Below are 20,040 nucleotides of genomic sequence, written 5' to 3'. Positions count from 1 at the left end.
CTCGCTGTACCAGCAAGGGCTGCTGTACCCAAGGAAGAAACTTCTTTCAAGGAAGAAACTTGCCTCTAAAAGAAGAGAAACAGTGTTTGTACTGCTGCCTTCCCTTGGGGGTTCCACCAGGGGAGAGTCGCTTTAAAGCAAAGTCATGGTCCCCGAAAAGCACAGTTGATAGCAGCAAGAGATGAACTAACATATCCCCTATCTGCCCTGACCATACTCCCCCCTTGTCTGGTTTCACTCACTTATGGGGTGCACTAGTTGGCAATTTGCCCACTAGCAAAGATGGGGTTGTGGGTAATTTATGCCACCACAACCACCGAGGGGAAGATTTCCTCTGTCTTGGGTTATACCAGTGAAGCCCAGGACTGAATTAAGCCATGTATCTGATGTCCTCACTAATAGAGAAACAAGGTGGGTGAGGTAATATCTTTTATTGGGCCAACTTCTATTGGTAAGAGAGGGAAGCTTTCAAGCTTACACTGAGCTCTGTGCAAGCTCAAAAACTTGTCACTCTTTCCAACAGAGGTTGGTCCAGTAAAAGATGTTACCTCACCCACCTTGTCTCTCTAATTTCTTGGCACTAACACAGCTACAACAACACTGTCCTCACAAATGACCAACTGGGACTGCCTCTACCAGGCCAATCAGCATGGCTGCTGGTTCCTCCAAGTCTCCCACAGAGTCCTCTGTCTCCTGCTCAGGGCAGCAGCCCTCTGTGGCAATCATTCTTTTTCATGTAGATGCAAAAATAGATGCATATCTCCAAAGGCAGTAGAAACTGAAAAAAAAATGCCAACATCTAAAAATAATTCCTTCAACTTTGGGTCTTGTCCTCAGCCTCCTGCTACGGAAAAAAAAAATTAACTAGTGACTCAAACCGGGAGAAAGAGGGTTTAAGTTGAAAAGTGGTTCACCAACTTGAATTAGGGCTGTGAACCCCAAAACTGGTTTGAAATTTGTGGAAAGTACAGACTCTGTGAGGTTCTTGATGGTTCTGTGACATGCAAACAAACCTGTAGTAATAACAATAATAAATGCAGAATGCCTGGAGCATTTCCTGGGTCTTAATGACAAGCCAGACTGGTGTTGCCTCGAGACAAATAGTAAGATTTTTATTCAGAAATATGGACACACATTGAGCTTTTGGACTGGCCACCAACAGTGTGATCTATGAAATGAGGCACTTATCTTTACTGTTTATCTTATTTTTATGTGTAAATTCCATTTCCTAGTAACAAGTCCCTACAGAAAATGCATTTCTGGGTGATGATTGCACTTGGGTGGCTAAAGTTATTTGTCCATTTATTTTGTACTATCACACAAGAAATACACTGCTTGCATATTGTAATGATCAAATAATGATCTTTACTGCATTTTTGGCCAACAAAACTCATTGTTGAATGTCAGCCTCAGTTGCAATGAATGCATATTATGCAGCCTGTTTTAGATGTTGGGTCCTAAGTCTTCCATGCGCTTTTGTAAATTTTACCCATTGGCTATGAATAAGGAATTAATTTAGTCAAGCATGTATGAAATCGGAGTATTGATCCCCTTGCATTTTGCATATACCAAATGCTTGCAACTCAAACACTAGGTATTCTGACAATGCCATTATTTGACTTCATATGTTACTGATATAATTGTAGATCAGTTATGTTGTCTTTTTTGTACTTTTATTTTTTGATACAGACAGAGTTATGACATTCAGATTGTGGCTGTGGTGGACCAGACAGGCTTTAAATCTGGTAACATCCTTGATTTAAAGAATCCATTTTTTAGGTAAGACATGTTCTTGGCTAAAATACATCATCATTTTTAATATAGTAAAATATAGGGTAGGGGAGACCTTGTGTCAGAAATGCATCACTTTTGCTAGCTATGCTTCTGATATTACAGACTATTTATTTTTGCAGATACTAGGGAGAGACAGCTATAGGTTAGCATTTATTCATCATTATACACTTACCAGCAGTTGTGCTTCTTTTCTTTCTGAGGAGGAAAAGGCAAGGTTTAAAAAAACTCTCCATTAAAACAGGTGCAACAAATTAACTTCAGTGCACTCTCTGTAAATGAGGCCATAAAAATAAATAATATAGCCAACAACCCCCTTTCCTCCCACACATTCTGTTGAGACTAAAAATGTCAGCACTAAAGTTGAGTCCTAATACTGTTTTTTTGAGACCAGTAACACAGCTAACAAACAGTGGTATTTTCTTGTCTTTAATTTGAATACAGGTCTCCTCATAGTTAGGCAGTATTACATGTACGTTTTACTGAAGCATTGCAAGGGGAAACTATGTGCAGGCCCCTTAATCGTCCAGTGCTGTGGCTGAGCAGAACAGAAAGTCTGTCACACAGAATGTGGTGATGAATTTTTTGGTGCTAATTTACGCATAGAATCAGTTGCACCTTTCAGCCACGTGACTCATCACTGTGAATCATGAGAAATCTGCAACTGCATTGAGATATACAGTGAGGCATGGCACACATTTGAAATTAGTTGCTGGTGCCAAGCACCCACCTTCCTCTATACAAACCATATGGAAAGAACCACCCACCCCAACCAGTTCAGTGGGCTTTTGTTGGGCTGCTCTCTGCTGCATAGTTCCCTTTGGGAAAAGCTGCCAGCTGGAGAGCAGAACAGCCAGGAAGCAGGCCCGTCAACTCTCACAGAAGGCAGAGTCTGTGGGAATAACAGCCTGTCCATTCCTACAGACAGCAGCAGCAGTGTGAGCTGCAGCGCACCTGGCAGGTTGCAGTTGGCCCACACCCCTTTTTCAGTACTGCTGCTTAGGGCAACAGTAATTTAGGACATGTGGAGTAGTCGACTTTTGGGGAGCTAAACTCATAGTAGGTATGAAGAGAAGTGACTGAAGTAATGGGAGATGTTACTACACAGCTGCCTATCCTCTCCATGCAGTCATTCCTTCCTTCATGACGCTGTTTCCAAGGGCTTCCTGTTCACTTTGGAGCATGCTGGCTGTCTGCTCCCCACTCCACAAATCCTCAGGAGGACTGCTTCCATAATCTGTAAGCCTGTTTTGGAAGGAGGTAGCGGTAGGTTTCTGAGGCAGTTGCCACCTTGCCTTTTCCTCCTTGTCACACATTCACACTGCAGCAGCAGGAACATAAAGAATTGATGGACTAATAGAAATGGTGGAATTGATTTTTCTAGGGTCTTTTTAGAGGTGCACATGGGAAATGGTGTTTCCCTATTTCGTTACGTGTTTCCCACATTCATTAGACCTTCATGATGACTCCTTTGTAAGCTTTTCAAGGCAGGCTGTCCTGTGTGTGTGGTGAAATTTTAGGCATTTTCCCTTTCCTTTATACATGCACCACATTCGAGATTCTCTTTTTAAGAATGGGTCACTTTGTGTATACTTTAAAATGCAGTTAAATAAATAGATTGTTTGGGCAAACCTGCAGTGATTCTAAGCAAATCTCCATGGTATAAAAACTGCATTTCCTCAGACCTGCCATTTGACATGTACATTTTCCCTGTTGAGTGCAATTGTCTGCCCATACCAGAAGAAAGACAGGAGGCAATGGATGTGGTTTAATTAGGCTGCAACTTTATTCACCTAAAATACCTGGGAGTACCCGGCAATAAATGTCAGGTCATCATCATTTCTTTAATCCAGTGGTTCCCAAACTTGTTCCACCGCTTGTGCAGGGAAAGCCCCTGGCGGGCCGGCCAGTTTGTTTACCCGCCGTGTCCGCAGGTTCGGCTCTGTAAAATGCTACCATTTTGACTTGGTAGCATTTCTCACTTCCTTTGCATAGGAGGCAGGGCAATGGAGAACCAAACTCAAGAATTGTAAACAAGGAGAACAAAAAAGACCTCCCATATAAATTCTGCAAACACATTGCATTTTAGCATATGCAGTAGCATTCTGGTGACTTTGTATTTTATTTTATTTTCAATACAAACCCAGATCCAGATCCTCAGCTGATGTAAATCACCCTAGTTTCACAACACTAGCCTGATTTATGCTGGCTGAAGATCCGGCCCACTGTATTTCCTGTCTTATGGGGCCCTTATTACATCTGACATTCTGCCTTATATATATTAAGGGACTGTCGTTTAACTGTTCTCCCCAGGCCTAATCAGAAAAGCCACATAAATATTATTTCATTTGCTTAATTCAGTTAGAGCCATCAGCCATCAAAGACTGTTTTATTTTAACTACTGTGTTCTCTCCTATCCATATTTCTTTTTAGGTATGCCTAGAATATATTGTTATATGGTAAATGAAAAACAGAAACAAGATTCTCACCAAGCCAAGTAACCTATAAGACTGAAAACGTATTCAGAGTAATAGGCTTGCTGGTCCTTGTGCAAAATCAGATTGTAACTGTACATATCTGTAATAAAAGATTTTATGCAAGCAGTGTGACATGGGAATGTTGCAGTTCCATCCAGTTTTTAAAACTGAAATTTAGCTTGGACTCACATTTGCAACACAGTAGATTACTTTGTTCTGAAATGCTTTGTTGATATATATAAAATGTTGGGTTTTGTTTGGTTTTTCAGCAAAGTTGACATTTGTTGCTTTTTAAAAAAAAAATTAACAAAACAAACCTACCTCATGTTTATATATGTGATACATTGAAGAATCTTAAAAGCAGAATACAATATTCATATGTAAGTTTCTTGGAGTTTCCTGCACAAGTTTCTTGGTGGTTTCAATATGTTTGTAGCTGGTCTTACAGGTTACCAATGTTAAATACGGACTCATTAATTCTGTTCTTTCTGAAACATGGAAACAAAATGATCCTTTGCAAACACCTTATAAATATTCTTTGATTACTCTGTAGATATAAAAGTGAAACACTACACACTTGTAAATTTACTGCTAACACCGTTTACAATAAAAATAAAATATGGGATATAAGTGAGGCTTTTACTGGTTCTGTAGCTCAGTGGGAACTTGCAGATTGTCCAGTACTTCTAGAGAACTTGTTTTATTCCTGGCAACAGCGGGCCAAGAGAGAAACTTGTGGCCATGCTACAGTTTCTAATGAGGTCTCTCTCCAGATAACCTGACTCCATCCACAAGGATAACGAGCAATAAGTGAACTGTACAGTGTGTGTATATATATGGATTGTGGATACCCTTGAATGGCTGAATTAACAAATTGGCATCTACACTCTCCGATTCCTGAATGGAAATAAAGTAAGGTAAAGCTATGTCTAATTTTAGTATTTATATTTCAAGCTAATCATGGATGCCACATTTGACCCTGCCTGGTGATTACAATCCTAGCAATAATTGGAAGGCTGCATTCAACTAAAAAGTCCCACCACAGCCACACCATGGTCTCTCCCAGGCATTAGGCTGTATTTGTCCAGAGGACTTTCCTAGTCAAGGACCCCTTCCGGGGTCCATCAGGAAACTGTTCTGGTTTCAGAAGCTTTTCTATATGTTGACAGCCATTTGAAAAATTATTTTTTTAAGAATATTTTTTTCCTAAGTATGGAAATTGTTAGCTCATATTTTGAAACTTGTCAAAATCAAACATGGACTTTTGTTTGTCTGAGGCCATGGAATTGTAAAAGTCAGTAACACTATACCCTGCAAAAAGTGGTGTTTACTTGTCTAAGAGGATTTTTCCAGCAGCATTTAGCACTGCCAGTTTGTCTGATTGTAGAAATATGTAGAATGAACAATAAGAATGGCATGATATATCAGAAAAGCAGTATAAATTTAACAGATATGAAAAAGAGATTTCTGAAGCAATGTCTGATAATGGGGCCATCAAGGTTGGTCACCTTTAGTCTTTAGTTGATGGCTTGATTTTATGTATTTATTTTTAGGTAGAGATGGGCCTATGCCACAAACTTCAGATTGAAAGGTAATTTTCAGACACCCCCAGTTCAGGATTTTTCACAATGGCTTTTGTCCCAGCCATTAAAAAAAAGACTACATGTGAAAATTGAATCTGGATCTATCTTAAAATTTTTAACCACTTCCTTCAAAATGCAGAGCTATTTGGACCTACAGTTTTGGTTTGAGTCCTTCTCTGTTAAAAAGTGAATACATAGTGAAAAATATTTCCTGAATGAAAAACCTTAGACTGTGATTCCTCTTTATGTAGTCTGCTTGCTTTACTCTTGGATTTACCACCCCCCCACACACACATACACAATCTTACCACACTGAAAATAAAACACGATGAAAGGAGAAAAAACCAAAACAGGGGATATGAAGTAGTTTTCCTCGCTGTAATTCAGTGAAAAAAGGCTGATGTATCTGATTAGCTTCTTACACAGAGTTTGTGGAAATTACTGCTTTGTTATGCACCCTAACCAATTGAGAAGTATTTCATAACTAGTCACTTTTGGGGGTGGGGGCGAATCAAGATGATCTGGTCAAACTGGTATTCATATTTGTATTCAGTTCAGAAATTCAAAATGGAAGAAGAGATTAGAGTTATATACATCACACAACATTCCCATTTAGGAATGCAGTCCTGTGTGTCTTAGTTTTTTCATAATCTCTTTTGTTCTCTTCTTTCCTGCTCTGAAGCTAGCATACACAATTTATCTTGAAGTGGTACAATGTACAAGCCTCAGTATTAGAAGTCTTTCCGTGTCTATTATTCTAAAAATTAGAATGTCAGTGAAAACATCTGATTGAGTCAAAAAACAAACATGATGGTAATGTATACTTAAAAAGTGATACAATATTATATACATCAGTTGCCCTCTCAATGCAGCGAACTTCAGCTTCGGGAAGCTGAAACCAGTGGGGAGAGGATGGCTGGAGAGTCTGGAGGAAGCAAAGAAAAGGTGGTGGGCTGCCCGAGACTTGAATCGATTTGACTGCCTTGTGAAACCCAATGTTTCTTTAATGATGATTTCAAACTTGTATAAAAATGACAGATTGCCATACATCCCATAGACATGAGAAAAGCACCACAGGGGGGCATGCTAAGTATCACAGCTAGGAGTGGTGAATTTTCATTCTCTGCAGGATCTAGAGTCCTTGAGATGGCTCTGCTCGAAGAAGTAACACAGGGGAGAGATGCTTCTTAACAGCTTATTGTTCAACTGCTCTTGGTTATTTTCTCTTCACCCTAGAAGTAGAGATGCATTAAAAGAGTTAATAATACTAATAAATAGACAATTATTCATGATAAATTGCATTTTCAATAGCTGACATTCTATCTGTATCTGTCCTTCATCCCAGTGGATAAATAGGGTATTTTAATCCCTAAGAATACTAAAAGAATTCAGCATGATTGATGTTACTACAGTGACTGCCAAGGAATATAATCATTTGCTGCACACTAGAAAGTGTGCCAGACTCAGAAATCTTCCCTTGTGATACCCCTTCAGCACTCACAATGGTCAGGATGCCCAGAAACAATCTACATGCATCTGGCTCTGACTGCATTGGAACTGCAGAGCAGAGCTGGTATTTATTTTCTTGGCTTGATTTCCAAGAGCCATGCTCTTCTCTCAACTTACAAACCATGGCAGTTGCAGGTGCAAAAGCACAAACATCATATACATTCTGCTCTCTTCCTCTTCATTCAGCCATATGTGGTTAGCGGCTAGAATTCTTTTCTCCTCCCCCAAATATATATTTTCACTAGTTTGCACTGAGTCATAAGTTTAGGGTTAAATTCTGCCTTTCAGAGGCAGAGCTGTGGAACAAGGCACTGGGAGAGAGAAGGAGTTGAGTCAATGGAACTGAGAGCAGTCCTCTCATAAGAAACACTATGTGCTTAAAACACGGGCCCTAAAACACCCATTCTGTTTTCCTAGCCAAAGGAGTACAGGTCAAGAGTTTAATACCCAAACCTATTTGGTGCTGTCCAACAGCTCACTCCTTCTGGCTTCACCAATACGTATTCACATTCAGCAATGCAGTGAAAGAATTACCCCCATCTCCAAAAAAGACACAAATGTAAATGGATAAATGACAATGAATTAAACAGTGAGACTCGAAAGACTTCATTCCTTTCTCTAATGGCTCTCTCTCTCAACTCAGCCAGTCAAGCAGCTGGCATGTGGTGTGTTGTACAGATGGAATATCAGTACTTCAAGCATAATACAGCTTACGGGAAGGTGTCTAAGGCTACACCTACACTTTACACCAGTGTCGGTGGCATGTAGGGTACATGGAACTACATGCCACACTGAAAAACAAGCTGTGTCCACACCACAGTGTGTAGCTACACATGTCAGGAAAAAGCTCTGGCGGGCTGAGCCTTTCCCTGCTGCCTCCTCCCTCCAGAGACTTTCCTTGCTGCTGGAATCTTTCCCTAAGGCAGGGAAAAGCTCCAGCAATGGGGAGCTGGCAGAGTCTTTCCCTGCAGTGGGGGAAGGCTCCGGCAGCAGGGAGGCTGAGAGACACTGCACTGCTAAAATAGCAATGTAGACAGGGAGGCATGGCTTGGGCATGAAGAGGCCATGTGGGTAGATACCCTGATACATACCCACAGGCTTCAAGTGTGTCTTTACTTGCCTAAGCTGTGCCTCATTATCTACAGTGCTGTTTATACCCAGGCTAGAGGGGCTAGCAATGTAAGTACTTTCTCAACTACATGCCACTTAAAGACGAGTGCAAGCGTAGACATACCTTGAGCTTGTATCCCTTAGCTAACCAGCCTAGTGGCCAGATTTGTGGTGGGTCAGGATCACCCACAACTGTTGCATGGACAAAAGAGAGGGAGCATTGTTCACTGCCCCTGGAACTAGTGATGATAAATCCTCTCTCTTAATAAACGTGATGTTTGAACCAGAGCCAGTGTTCTCACTTACCCTGACTTGAACTTACTGTCCATTAACCTTCTCTGTAGTTAGTTTGTGGTGTACAGCTTATGTGGTACCACCTAGTCGTAATGCTTGTGAAGGCCTCCCAAGAGATTGTATGCTTGTTCCACTTACCGTTCATTCAGTGGAGGATAAAATGGAGGCATTTATTGCTGTTACTAGTTTTCAGCTCTGTGGTTGGGGTTCTAGGGTTACCACCCAGAGCTAACAGGATGCAGGTCATTTGATGGTAACTCTGGCTAGAACTCCAGTATCAGCAGTAATAAAAGGTAGCAGCTGGACAGCCTCTAACACAAGATTGGTTCATGAACCAGAGTAAAGTTCAAAGGGGTGTGTGTGTGTGTGTGTACAGAGTTTGTAAATAAAACTCTAAATTCCAAAATCCCAACAAGGTCAAATTATTCCCTTTAATAGCAAGCAGAAGAGGTTGTGCACATGTGCAGTGTCTCGATACTGGGGTGGAGCCATTCTTCAGGTTCCTGCTATACTTTTAACATTTCAAAAAGTGTCTTGCTAAAGAATTTTAATTGAACAGCCAGCTCCAGAGATCTGGCAGGAAAATGCCCCCCAAATAAGCCAAGCGTATGGCTCAGAAAGCAGCCACAATTCTTTTTATAGAAGACAATACAAGAGAAAGAATAGTCATCATTAATGAGCCTGTCCTCGCCTACAAGATTCATCTGGAATTCTGGATATCAGAAGTTCCTGGAAATCATCTCACAAACACTGAAGCTGGCAGATAAGATGTAAGAATGCCTCTCTTTTACACCCCAAATGGAGACTTCTGCGATAAGAACATCTGGCCTCGTGTTTATTGTTGGAGGTGTCCAGCGAAAAATTTTATTTATAATACACCAAAGTTGTCAAGTAGAATAAAGACATTAAAATCAGGGTAGATTGAATTGAAAATAACAGCAAATGAATATCAAGATGGCTGGCAGTCCAGAGCCTTTGGCTCTAAAAGGCCTGACCTGTGCTTTTCTAGGTGACTACTTGACACATTAGACTTATTGAATTTCCCCAAGCCTTTGCAATTTATAAACATTGTTGAATTGATTCTTCTCTCATTTACACAGTGTAAATCAAGACATCAAGGGAGTAACATGGATGTAAATCGGTGGCAATTCCTTATGAGACCAGCTGTCCCAATGTAACTTGTGCTAATTGCTACTATATGTTCATGAATTTTTTTAAAAAGTAATTATTTTTTCAGAGTCTGAGGACTTTGTGGAATCACTGCAGTGAATTGTAAATGATTCATGAAGTGAAAAATCCCAACCCTTTCAGACCACCAAGAGATTACAGGACACCAATGTTTTGCAATTAGAACTGTGAGAAATCAATAGTTTTTGCATAACCAAATGGAAGGATTTAGTGAAATTATTGTTCAGTGCAAAATTTGCAACATTTGACTGATTGTTGCTGTAAGGGTTCATTTTTCCTACAGTACCTGAAAAAAGAAACAGCCACAAGCCTTGGGTGCAGTGTAGCTGGATCAGCAGAGAGACACAAATGGCCTTGACTAGCTGTGTCTATAGCACAGAGGTGTCTTGTGTGTGTGCTATGATGGGCTAAGGATGCTATGGCATACAAGTGTAGTTGAGAGAGTAATCCACTAATCCCTTTCATTATTGGCTTTGTTGAGACTCATCAGAAGTATAATTTTAGCTGCCAAAATGCCTAATCTGGAAAGCTGGCTGAATTAATTATTAAGAAAGTAAGGAGTGCAATAGTAGTTCCTTTAGGTCTGTCCAAAACCAGTTGGAGCACTAAAGAGGCTAACTATGATGCCAAACAACTAAGGAAACACGTGTTTCCTAATTTCTCTCACTTCCTAATACAAATTAAAAGAGTTGACCTTTATAACCATTATGAAATTACTAGCTGGTACATGTATACTAACTGGTGCTCTGCCCTCTCCTCTTCCCCTCGTATTTCTCCACTTGCTACAGCCCTATGGCCAGCTGACTGGTGGGATATGACATGACAGATAAACACACTAATCACTGTCTCTGTCCAGACTGTGCTCTCTTCCTTTCTAATCCCTACTCCTCTGCCTCCCCTGCTTAATCACCTCTTCCCTATTCCCTCTAGGCTTTCCTCCATCTGCTGCTGGTCTCTAAACAGCTCGCTGTTAAATGACAGGACTGTGACATTTGATGTTACAGAATCATCTTCCTCTGTAATCCTTCCTCTCTGAGTCTTAATATTAAAAATAGAGATGATTTTAATCATAAATAATATATGGCACTTGTATAGCATTAGAACACCCCAGTCAGGTACTTAACTTTTGTTCCAATTACTGCATATTGCAACTGATTCATTGCAGTCTTTTTTTAATTTAGAGGATTTAGGACTAACCCAGAGATCAAGTGTCAAACTGAAGTAGTGGGCGAGGCTTTGAATGTCTCAGCAAGAGGGCAATGGGATAAGGAATCCTATCCACCACTGGACCACACAGCAACTCCTCAGCTGATTCATGGTGTTACTTCCAGCCCGTGATCAGTGTGTTCCCTTGCTGTGTGAGAGGAGGAAAGGTTGGTGCATCTGTGAAGCAGTGGCTCTTGTGACCCTGCTGAACTTTCTTATGGGTCTTCTGTGGCCTGCTGAACAAAGAACAACCGTGGAGCGAGCGCCACATCATACAGATGGTGCATATCCTCGGCCGCTGCCAGCAGAACTGCACTATTTCCATTGTCAGTCGCAGAGGTGGGGCCTGGATTTACCACTGAATGCACAATCTTGTGTTTGCCTTGATGGTACTTGTTCCGGAGCAGGGCAGGGCAGAGACATCAGGTTGGTAGAATATTTAGCACACTGGAATGCAATATATTGGACTGTTTGGTCACTGCAGCAGTCAGAATTACCAGACAGAAGTAATTGAGTAATTGTAATTGAGTAAAGTAACCACAAAGCAAGGGGATCTTTGAATGTGTGGATGTGCCATACTCTGATTACATTAACAATTAAGGAGATGCACCCTGGCTGGGAGGGAGATTTATTGGAAAAGGTGTAAATGCAGAACCCAGGACACTCAGGAAAAATGCATTTTAGTGGGGGAAGAGGGACAGACACTTCAAGTCCCGAAGGTAAGTTTTTAAGCTTGCTTAAATTAACTGTAACTATAATAGGGTGGAAGATCTTGTGGTTAAGACACTGGACTGGGACTCAGGAGATCAGAATTCAGTCCCTGGCACTGCCATGGACTTCTGAGTGACCTTAGGCAAGTTATTTTATATCTCTGTGCCTCAGTTCCCCATCTCTAAATGAGGAGAATGACAGCTGGTAGGAGGAGAAGTTCACAAAATGTTTTTGAGGTATTCAGTCATGGTGGCCATATAAGAAGATAGGTCAATTTTACCATAGCTAACCAGACCATCGACTAGCTGTGCCTTTGATTTTCTCTCAATTTTCTAATAAACACTGCTTACTTTAAAGTACTTTGGATTGAGATGGTAAAGTCTTCGAATCGTGGAAGGATAGAACTGGAAGGGACCTCGAGATGTCATTGTGGGACCTTGAGTCTTCAGCAAGAACTATTTTTGATTCAGTATTTGTACCGTGCCTAGCACAATGGGGCCCCAATACCCATTGGTCTCTACCATAATTCAAATAATAATATAATTTGTTTTTATTGGTGTAGCTTGTGGACCATTCTTAGAAACAAGAATAGAATTTTTGTTCTCTAGGGAGTGTCAGAAGGGGATAGGGAGTGTCAGAAGGGGATGAGGACTAGTAGAAGGAGGAACTGCTTATCAGATGTGTGTGCCAGAAGGATGTCCATTCCTCAAAGGATCATAAGGAATGGTAGGAAAAGGGCAACTTGGGTTACACCAACCAATATGTTTATGAGAGCAGCAGAACAACCTACCTCACAGATAGCATGGGCTGCACACAACATACTGATCTCTATAACACCACAGACAGTGCAACCTAGGATATCTTCAGTGACTGAGACAATGCCATGAGAATTTCAAAGAGGTGAAAATTAAATTCTAAAAAGTTAGTGAAAACTGATTTCTGTGCTGATTGCCTCCCACCATGTGGTTAGTAGGAGCATTCCCCACAAAGTTGTAAATTTGGATTGGATGTTTTTCTAAAAGACGTGCTCTGGGAATTATTTTCGGGGAAGTTCTGTGGCCTGTGTTATACAGGAGGTCAAAGTAGAAAATCACAGTGGTCCCTTCTGGCCTTTCTATGACATACAGCTAGGCTTGGCCCTATTTTCATTTTAGCTTTGCAGGCCATCTTCAAGTGTCTTGCCCAAAGAGAGACAGTGAATTGGTGGCAGAGCAAGGAATAGAATCCAGGAGTCCTGGCATGCAAGCCACTAGAGAACATTCCGTTGTTACCATCCTTCCCGCAGTTGCCTCAGCAATTAAACTAAACCCCGTTACACCACACAGCTCTATTTATCCAGTGTGTTTCTGAGATACTCAAAAGCATTCACATAAATGGGAAATTGTGAGAGGGGTCTGTTAACACAAGTATGAATAAAGGTCAACCCATTATTTTTCCTCCACCCCCATTTACCATTGACAACATATAATCCCATTTTGGCTAGAACGAGATGGGCAGAGGTGGTATCCTAATACTCAGTGCCTCCTTATGTAACTTGAAACAATTACTATTTTTAAACTTCTTGTTATCTTTACAACACCTCTTATCCCTTCAGCTTGTTGAATGAAGCAAGAGAGAGTGCACAGTATGTGCCCCAGTACTGTTCATTGTTACCACTGGTTTCTTTAGATTGCAAGTCAATGTCAGATTGACATAGATGCCTTGCAAGAAGCTGGTTTCCAGTATAACTGTGCTAACACTGATTCCACATTTGCTACAACTATTATATTGCAATTACAAAGTCTCTTGGCCATGTATCTGCTGTGTTAAGAAAGAAAATGTTCAATACCTTAGATGATAATCTTAGCCCTGGTCTACACTACGAGTTTAAGTCGAATTTAGCAGCGTTAGATCAATTTAACCCTGCACCCGTCCACACAAAGAAGCCATTTTTGTCGACTTACTGGACTCTTAAAACCGATTTCTGTAATCCTCCCCGACGAGGGGATTAGCGCTGAAATGGACATCGCTGGGTCGAATTTGGGTTAGTGTGGACCCAATTCGATGGTATTGGCCTCTGGGAGCAATCCCACAGTGCTCCATTGTGACTGCTCTGGACAGCACTCTCAGCTCGGATGCACTGGCCAAGTACACAGGAAAAGCCCCACAAACTTTTGAATTTCATTTCCTGTTTGGCCATCGTGGCGTGACCACTCAGAGCTCATCAGCAGAGATGACTATGGAGTCCCAGAATCCAAAAGAGCTCCAGCATGGACCGAACGGGAGGTACTGGATCTCATTGCTGTATGAGGAGATGAATCTGTGCTATCAGAACTCCGTTCCAAAAAATGAAATGCCAAAATATTTGAAAAAATCTCCAAGGGCATGAAGGACAGAGGCTATCACAGGGTCCCGCAGCAGTGCCGCATGAAATGTAAGGAGCGCAGGCAAGCCTACCAAAAAGCCCAAGAGGCAAACGCCCGCTCAGGGTCAGAGCCCCAGACATGCTGCTTCTATGATGAGCTGCATGCAATTCTAGGGGGTGCCCCTACAACTACCCCACACTGTACGTGGATTCCTGCAAGGGAGTCTCACACAAGAGGGAGGAGGAGGGGGAGGTTGAAGATCGCGCACACCAGGCAAGCAGAGAAACCATTCTCCCCGACAGCCAGGAATTGTTTATCACCCTGGAGCCAATACCCTCCCAACTCGGGCTCCCGGACCTTGAAGGCAGAGAAGGCACCTCTGGTGAGTGTACCTTTGTAAATATAATACAGTTTAAAAGCAAGTGTGTTTAATGATTAATTTGCCCTGAAGACTTGGGATGCATTTGCAGCCAGTACAGCTACTGGAAAAATCTGTTAACGTGTCTGGGGATGGGCTGGAAATCCTCCAGGGACATCTCCAAGACAGCTTCATTGAGGTACTCCCAAAGCCTTTGCAAAAGATTTCTGGGGAGGGCAGCCTTATTGCGTCCTCCATGGTAGGACACTTTATCACAGGAGGCCAGTGGCATGTAGTCTGGAATCGTTGCATAAGAAAGCATGGCAACATGTGGTCCCGGTGTTTGCTGGAATTCAAGCAACATTCATTCTTTATCTCTCTGTGTTATCCTCAGGAGAGTGATATAATTCATGGTCGCCTGGTTGAAATAGGGGAATTTTATTAAGGGGACATCAGAGGTGGCCGTTCCTGCCACGCCAGTCTGTGCGTGTTTCCCGGGCCCAGTGCCACCAGGATGGCCAAATTGCCGAGGCCTGTGCTTTGAGAGAAGTATGTGTCCCTGTCCTCATTACTCTCATCACCACGCTGCCATTGCCTCCTCGCCTGCTTTTGCAGGTTTTGGTTCTGCATATACTGCATGATAATGAGCGAGGTGTTTACAATGCTCATAACTGCCATGGTGATCTAAGCAGGCTCCATGTATGTATGGCGTCTGCAGGAGAGCAGAGTTACAGGGGAAGCGGTGGTTGGATGACCAGTTTTGCAGACTGATTGCACCGTCTGCAAAACTGGTCAATATTTATAACTCATATTGCAGAAGTATTTGTGAAACTCTGTCTTTATTTCATAGCTACCATGATGAAGCAAGGATAATGACAGTTGCATGTATGACTATGGGATCCTTTTACATTTGGAAGTGACATAGCTATCCCTAACTCCTCCTATCAACTGAAACAGATCTGACTTTGACATTTCAAAGAGCCAACCATCTGTATATTATTTTAGAGATAATGGTGCCATCTGGTGGCATATAGTATTTATTATTAGGGATTTATTTTTTGTATTTCTGTAGGAGCCCTAGTCATAGACCAGACCCCACTTTGCTAGATGCTATATAAACACAGCACTAAAAGAGGGTCCCTACCCCAAAGAGCTTATAAACTAAATATAAGACAAGAGATTCATGCACAGGGGGTAAAAGAAAACAATGAGTCAGTATGGGTCACCATGATAAGTAGTGGTCTCAGCACACCAGCAGCCTATAACCATTGTCAAGGTTTTTGTAGATATGATAGAAAAGGAGAGTTTTAAGGAAAGATTTGAAGGGGGATAATGCTTTAATTTTGCAGATATTTGTGGGGTCCTTTCAAGTGTGAGAGACAGTATGGGATAAAGCACAGAGGAGCTTGTTTGAAAATTTAACACAGTGGTCTGCAAACTTCATGTCATAACCCCCTCCCCCCCCAGGAGATGCAGTCGGGACCAGGGGCCAGGAGTGGGGCCATGGCCCCCACAGGGGCAGGTGGGATGGAGCCCTTTCGGCAGTGGCACTCCAAGGAAGGCCGGCGCGCCTCCAAAGGGAGGTGCGCCACATCCTGTTTAGGGAGTCTTAGCCTCCCCAGCCTCTTATACCTACCACCCAGGGCCCCCACAATGGTGAAGCTCACTCCAGTAGCATGTCCGTTCTTCCATATTTCCCTCACCCCCAAAATCTGTTTATGTAAGGACCCAAAAAGGGACTGATGGGTGGACTAGCTCATACCCTCATTATTTTGTCCAATTAGGACTAGTTTCTGACACACCAATTTTGGTTCACTGATTTCTAGACCCACATTTTCTTGTTTATCAAACATGGTCTTAACATAGTCCTTGAGTTATGTCAGTAGCCCTTTTTGTTTAGACTAATTCAATCTTTGTCTCCCTTTTGTACCTTTTCCCATCAATAGGTATTATTATAGGTTATGAACTTCAACATACTTTTTACAGTTGAACTCACAATTAGGATAATAAGGCCAACAAATTTATCCTAAAAATGAGTACCGTATCCAAGGCTAAATGCTATAATAGAGAGCCTCCATTTTGTTTTGGGCTCCATGTGTGACTTCGTGTGACTTCGGTGGCCAAACGCCTATCTTCCCCAGTCTGTGAATTGCGAGCAGGGATAGGCTCCTCCCTGCAGCCCAGATTTAGGCACCTATTCCTATGAGAAGGACGTAGCTTAGCACACACCCCTCTCATCAGCATCACTCATTGGCTAGCTTAGGCAGCTCCCTGCCTAGCATGCTGGTTTTGTGGATCACCATCTAAGGTACCTGTCTCTCCCCATTCATTGTATAGTAGCCTAGGCGCCTAACTCAGCCTTTGTAGGTCGCAGTGTTGTTCCTGTGATTATCTAGGCACCTAAAAATTAGATACTGCAAAACTCAGCGTTGAAATGCTAACGTTCTTTTCTGGATCCTACCCCCTGAAATTGTGACCGAAAACCTCATGCCGTAATTTGTTTGGTCATGAACATTTATACATTCTCTGAAGCACTCTTGGTCTGGTTTGCAGTGATGGGTATATGCGTGGTCATTTGGGGATTCCAGCCACACAATTTATAAATTCTGTCTCAGATTACAAACTCTATATGTATCCTTAAGAAGCTGCAAACCACATTTTGAAGTTACAGCCTTTTGTCTTCTCTGTTATTTTTTTGCCTCCATTTTGGACTGAAATTCCAATGGGGTAGTGGCAAAGGCCTAGCAATACAGGATTGTTAAATCTCGATTGTTCTCTAGTCAAGAAGGAAGCACTCTAAAGCTGGCTTCTGTCCAGAACTGGTTTGTCAGGGGAGAGGTCACTTTGGCTAACAAAGTCATCTGGCAAGGATCAGTGATCACTTGAGGAGACTGAGCAGGATGTCACTTGACAAAGGTCCCTCCCAGGACAACACTACAAAACTTCACAACTACCATATGCCTCCCACGAGAGTTAAACTGTAACCCAGAAGGCTCACACCCTTGGGTGGAGTTCTGTGAAAGGGTGTATTTAAGCTATGAGGAAGGCTGCAGGGTCAGCACTGAGCCTTGGGAACAGATTCCAGCTCTCTAGAAAGGGTGGCAGACAGAGGCTCTGTGCTCTGAGAGTATATCTAGAGACCACAAGACGGGGCTGTGGTTGGGATCCAGTCAGACTCTGGAGACTTCATACAGCTAGCAATCCAGAGATTTGGATTCCCCTCACGAAAGTCTAGTGAATAGCTGAGAGGGGGGCACTCAACTGGGAGCTGTGTCAGCAGGTATCCAGAGAATACACATTTTTAATTTTAGAGGCAGAAGTATACACTTTTTGAAGCAAATGTTCATTGAAAAAAAATTACTTGTTTCACATATCTGTGGATTGCAAGACAGCTCTGTTTGTAAAGTGGTATGCAAATCTGTGATATTACATAACTACTACTAATCATTTTACAGTACATCCATTTCTAATATTATACTTAACTACTGCTGTAGCCCCAAGCCTGCAGCTCTTGAATTAAATGGTGGGCTTGGTGTTTTTTGGCCATTGATTTCAGAAGGCGGAGAGCTGGACCCTAGTCCCATCACTATCTCCTCTATTAATTTCTCTTACCTCTGGACTGGAAATCTATTTTTAAAATGAAAATATTGGTGAATCTGTAAAACAAAAAAATTCAGTAAAACTGGGGAAATATCTGCTTGCTATACAACTTATTTTCTTCTTCTCTTAAGTGTGGGATGCATTTCTTTATCACCTACTTCTTTTATCCTGGATAATATACAGTTACAGTAGTCTATAGCCTTCTCCAAAGCAGAGCTCTAAATGCCTTTGCCATATATTAAAAATATAAACAAAGTAATACAAACAAAAATAAAGGCAGAAGCCTCCATAAAACTAGGAAGAGAATAAAACGTTCCTCTCAGCCACAATTCCCAAACCTCAGTGTACAATCTCAGTCTTGGGGAAAGAGGGAAGATAAACTTTTCATTGTGTCCTTCTGGCCAACAGATCTGGGTTATTTTGAAATGAGAGCTAAATGTTGAGTTGTGCTAAGCATGGGGTGGGGAAGGTAACTCTAAGCTACCTTTCCATCCCACCCTGAGATAACCAGGGACCAAAATCTCTCTCACTCACAGACTTTCCCCACCTCTACATGTTCAGGATGATAGGCTGGTGTAGGGGAATCCTTAATTACATCTTTAAGGTAGCTTACCAACTGCTTTGCAACACAAAACAGCTGGAGCTGGGGATGAAGACCTAGCCTTAAGTGGGTGAGTGAATTCCAAAGTTCAGGAGAATGCCCTGCTAGCAACTCTTTCTTTTAAAACAAGGGGGCCACTTATTGTAACTGTGGCAGAATGGCACAAAGGGGGTAGGGGGTGGGCTTAGAGATGCACGGACTTTATAGGCCCATTGATGGCTTTATAGCTCAAAACCTATAAATACAAATCCCTGCATCATAATAATACAGATATACTTTAGCAGTGGCCTCCTGATCAGTCAAAAGATACTAAGTATACAAGGTTCAGGGAAATCAAAGAGGTAGCTAAAATCTAAAACTGCATGAGTAACTTTATCTTCCCACATATTATATATGGGACACGTTTTAAAGAAGCAGCTTTTCACTAACTTGAATATTGCTCCTGGAAGTGCTAGTTTTGGAACACTCCAAGGGGAAAAGCCCACCCTCACTTTAAGTATCACGCAACAGCTGGTTCAAAACCTGAGGTGACCCACTACACTATAATTAACTTCAGCACTATCATGGGAGGAGCTGCACCAGACCTGAGCACTTTCAAACAGTGATCTTTTAGAGGAGATTTATTTTTAAAGAGAAACCTAGACAAAAAGAACCTAAAGTCAAATGTGAGGAAATTAAACTCCTTAGGTTTTGCATGTAGGCCAGCACTGCCCATCACAGGCCCACTGCAACACCGCACACCTTGCAACAGGAAAATACTCTGTGGTTTAATGGCGATGTTCAAAGGGTTCTTCGAACCATCCAGGGCAAAGAGACCCAGCCTCAGGTCAGCTCCCGGGCAGGCCCAAAGCGACACCTGGGATGGGAGCGAGGATGCAGTGAGTGGAACCAGACGGGCACTAACCACGGGCACAAAACCAAGCCAGAGACTGTGTCTCTGCGCAGGTGGGAAGCTGGGAGACAGGCTCCCCGCACTTGGGTTGTTTTACTACTTTATCCCGGGGGGGGGGGGGGGGGAGGCAGCAGCAGCCCCGCCCCAGCGTGTCCTCAAGAGGCGCGTTTCTGAACAGGGAGCCAAGAGCCCCCCGTTGAGAACGTGCCCCTGGCCGGCCGGGAACTCGCACCCCGCCTATGGCCCACGGGAGCGCGGCGCGGCGGGCCGGGCCGGGCCGGGCCGGGCCTCGCCTCGCCGCCCTGGCGCGGACGCCCCGCAGCCCCCCCCCCCGGCTGTGGTGGCCTCAGCCCTTGCTGCTGCTTTACGGCAGCC

General features: G+C 42.6%; 1 protein-coding gene across 3 annotated transcripts in view; it reads left to right on the top strand.

Annotated features, from left to right (window-relative positions):
- LOC140911696 (histone-arginine methyltransferase CARM1) overlaps positions 1–4,408 on the top strand; it is a 144,966-nt gene extending 140,558 nt beyond the window's left edge. For 2 of the 3 annotated variants that reach the window (XM_073345238.2, XM_073345236.2), the window contains 2 exons: positions 1,690–1,779; positions 4,225–4,408. In XM_073345238.2, the coding sequence (XP_073201339.2) occupies positions 1,690–1,779; positions 4,225–4,234 (100 nt within the window). In that variant the 3' untranslated portion in view covers positions 4,235–4,408. The remainder of the gene's footprint in view (positions 1–1,689; positions 1,780–4,224) is intronic. The other variant, XM_073345237.2, reaches the window with a different exon arrangement.
- The last annotated feature ends 15,632 nt before the right edge of the window (positions 4,409–20,040 follow it).

The sequence above is a fragment of the Lepidochelys kempii genome, chromosome 5 (genome assembly GCF_965140285.1).
Source record: "Lepidochelys kempii isolate rLepKem1 chromosome 5, rLepKem1.hap1, whole genome shotgun sequence".
NCBI lineage: Eukaryota > Metazoa > Chordata > Testudines > Cheloniidae > Lepidochelys > Lepidochelys kempii.
Note: the sequence above shows the minus strand (reverse complement) of the source record. Positions and strands in the feature narration are given on the sequence as shown.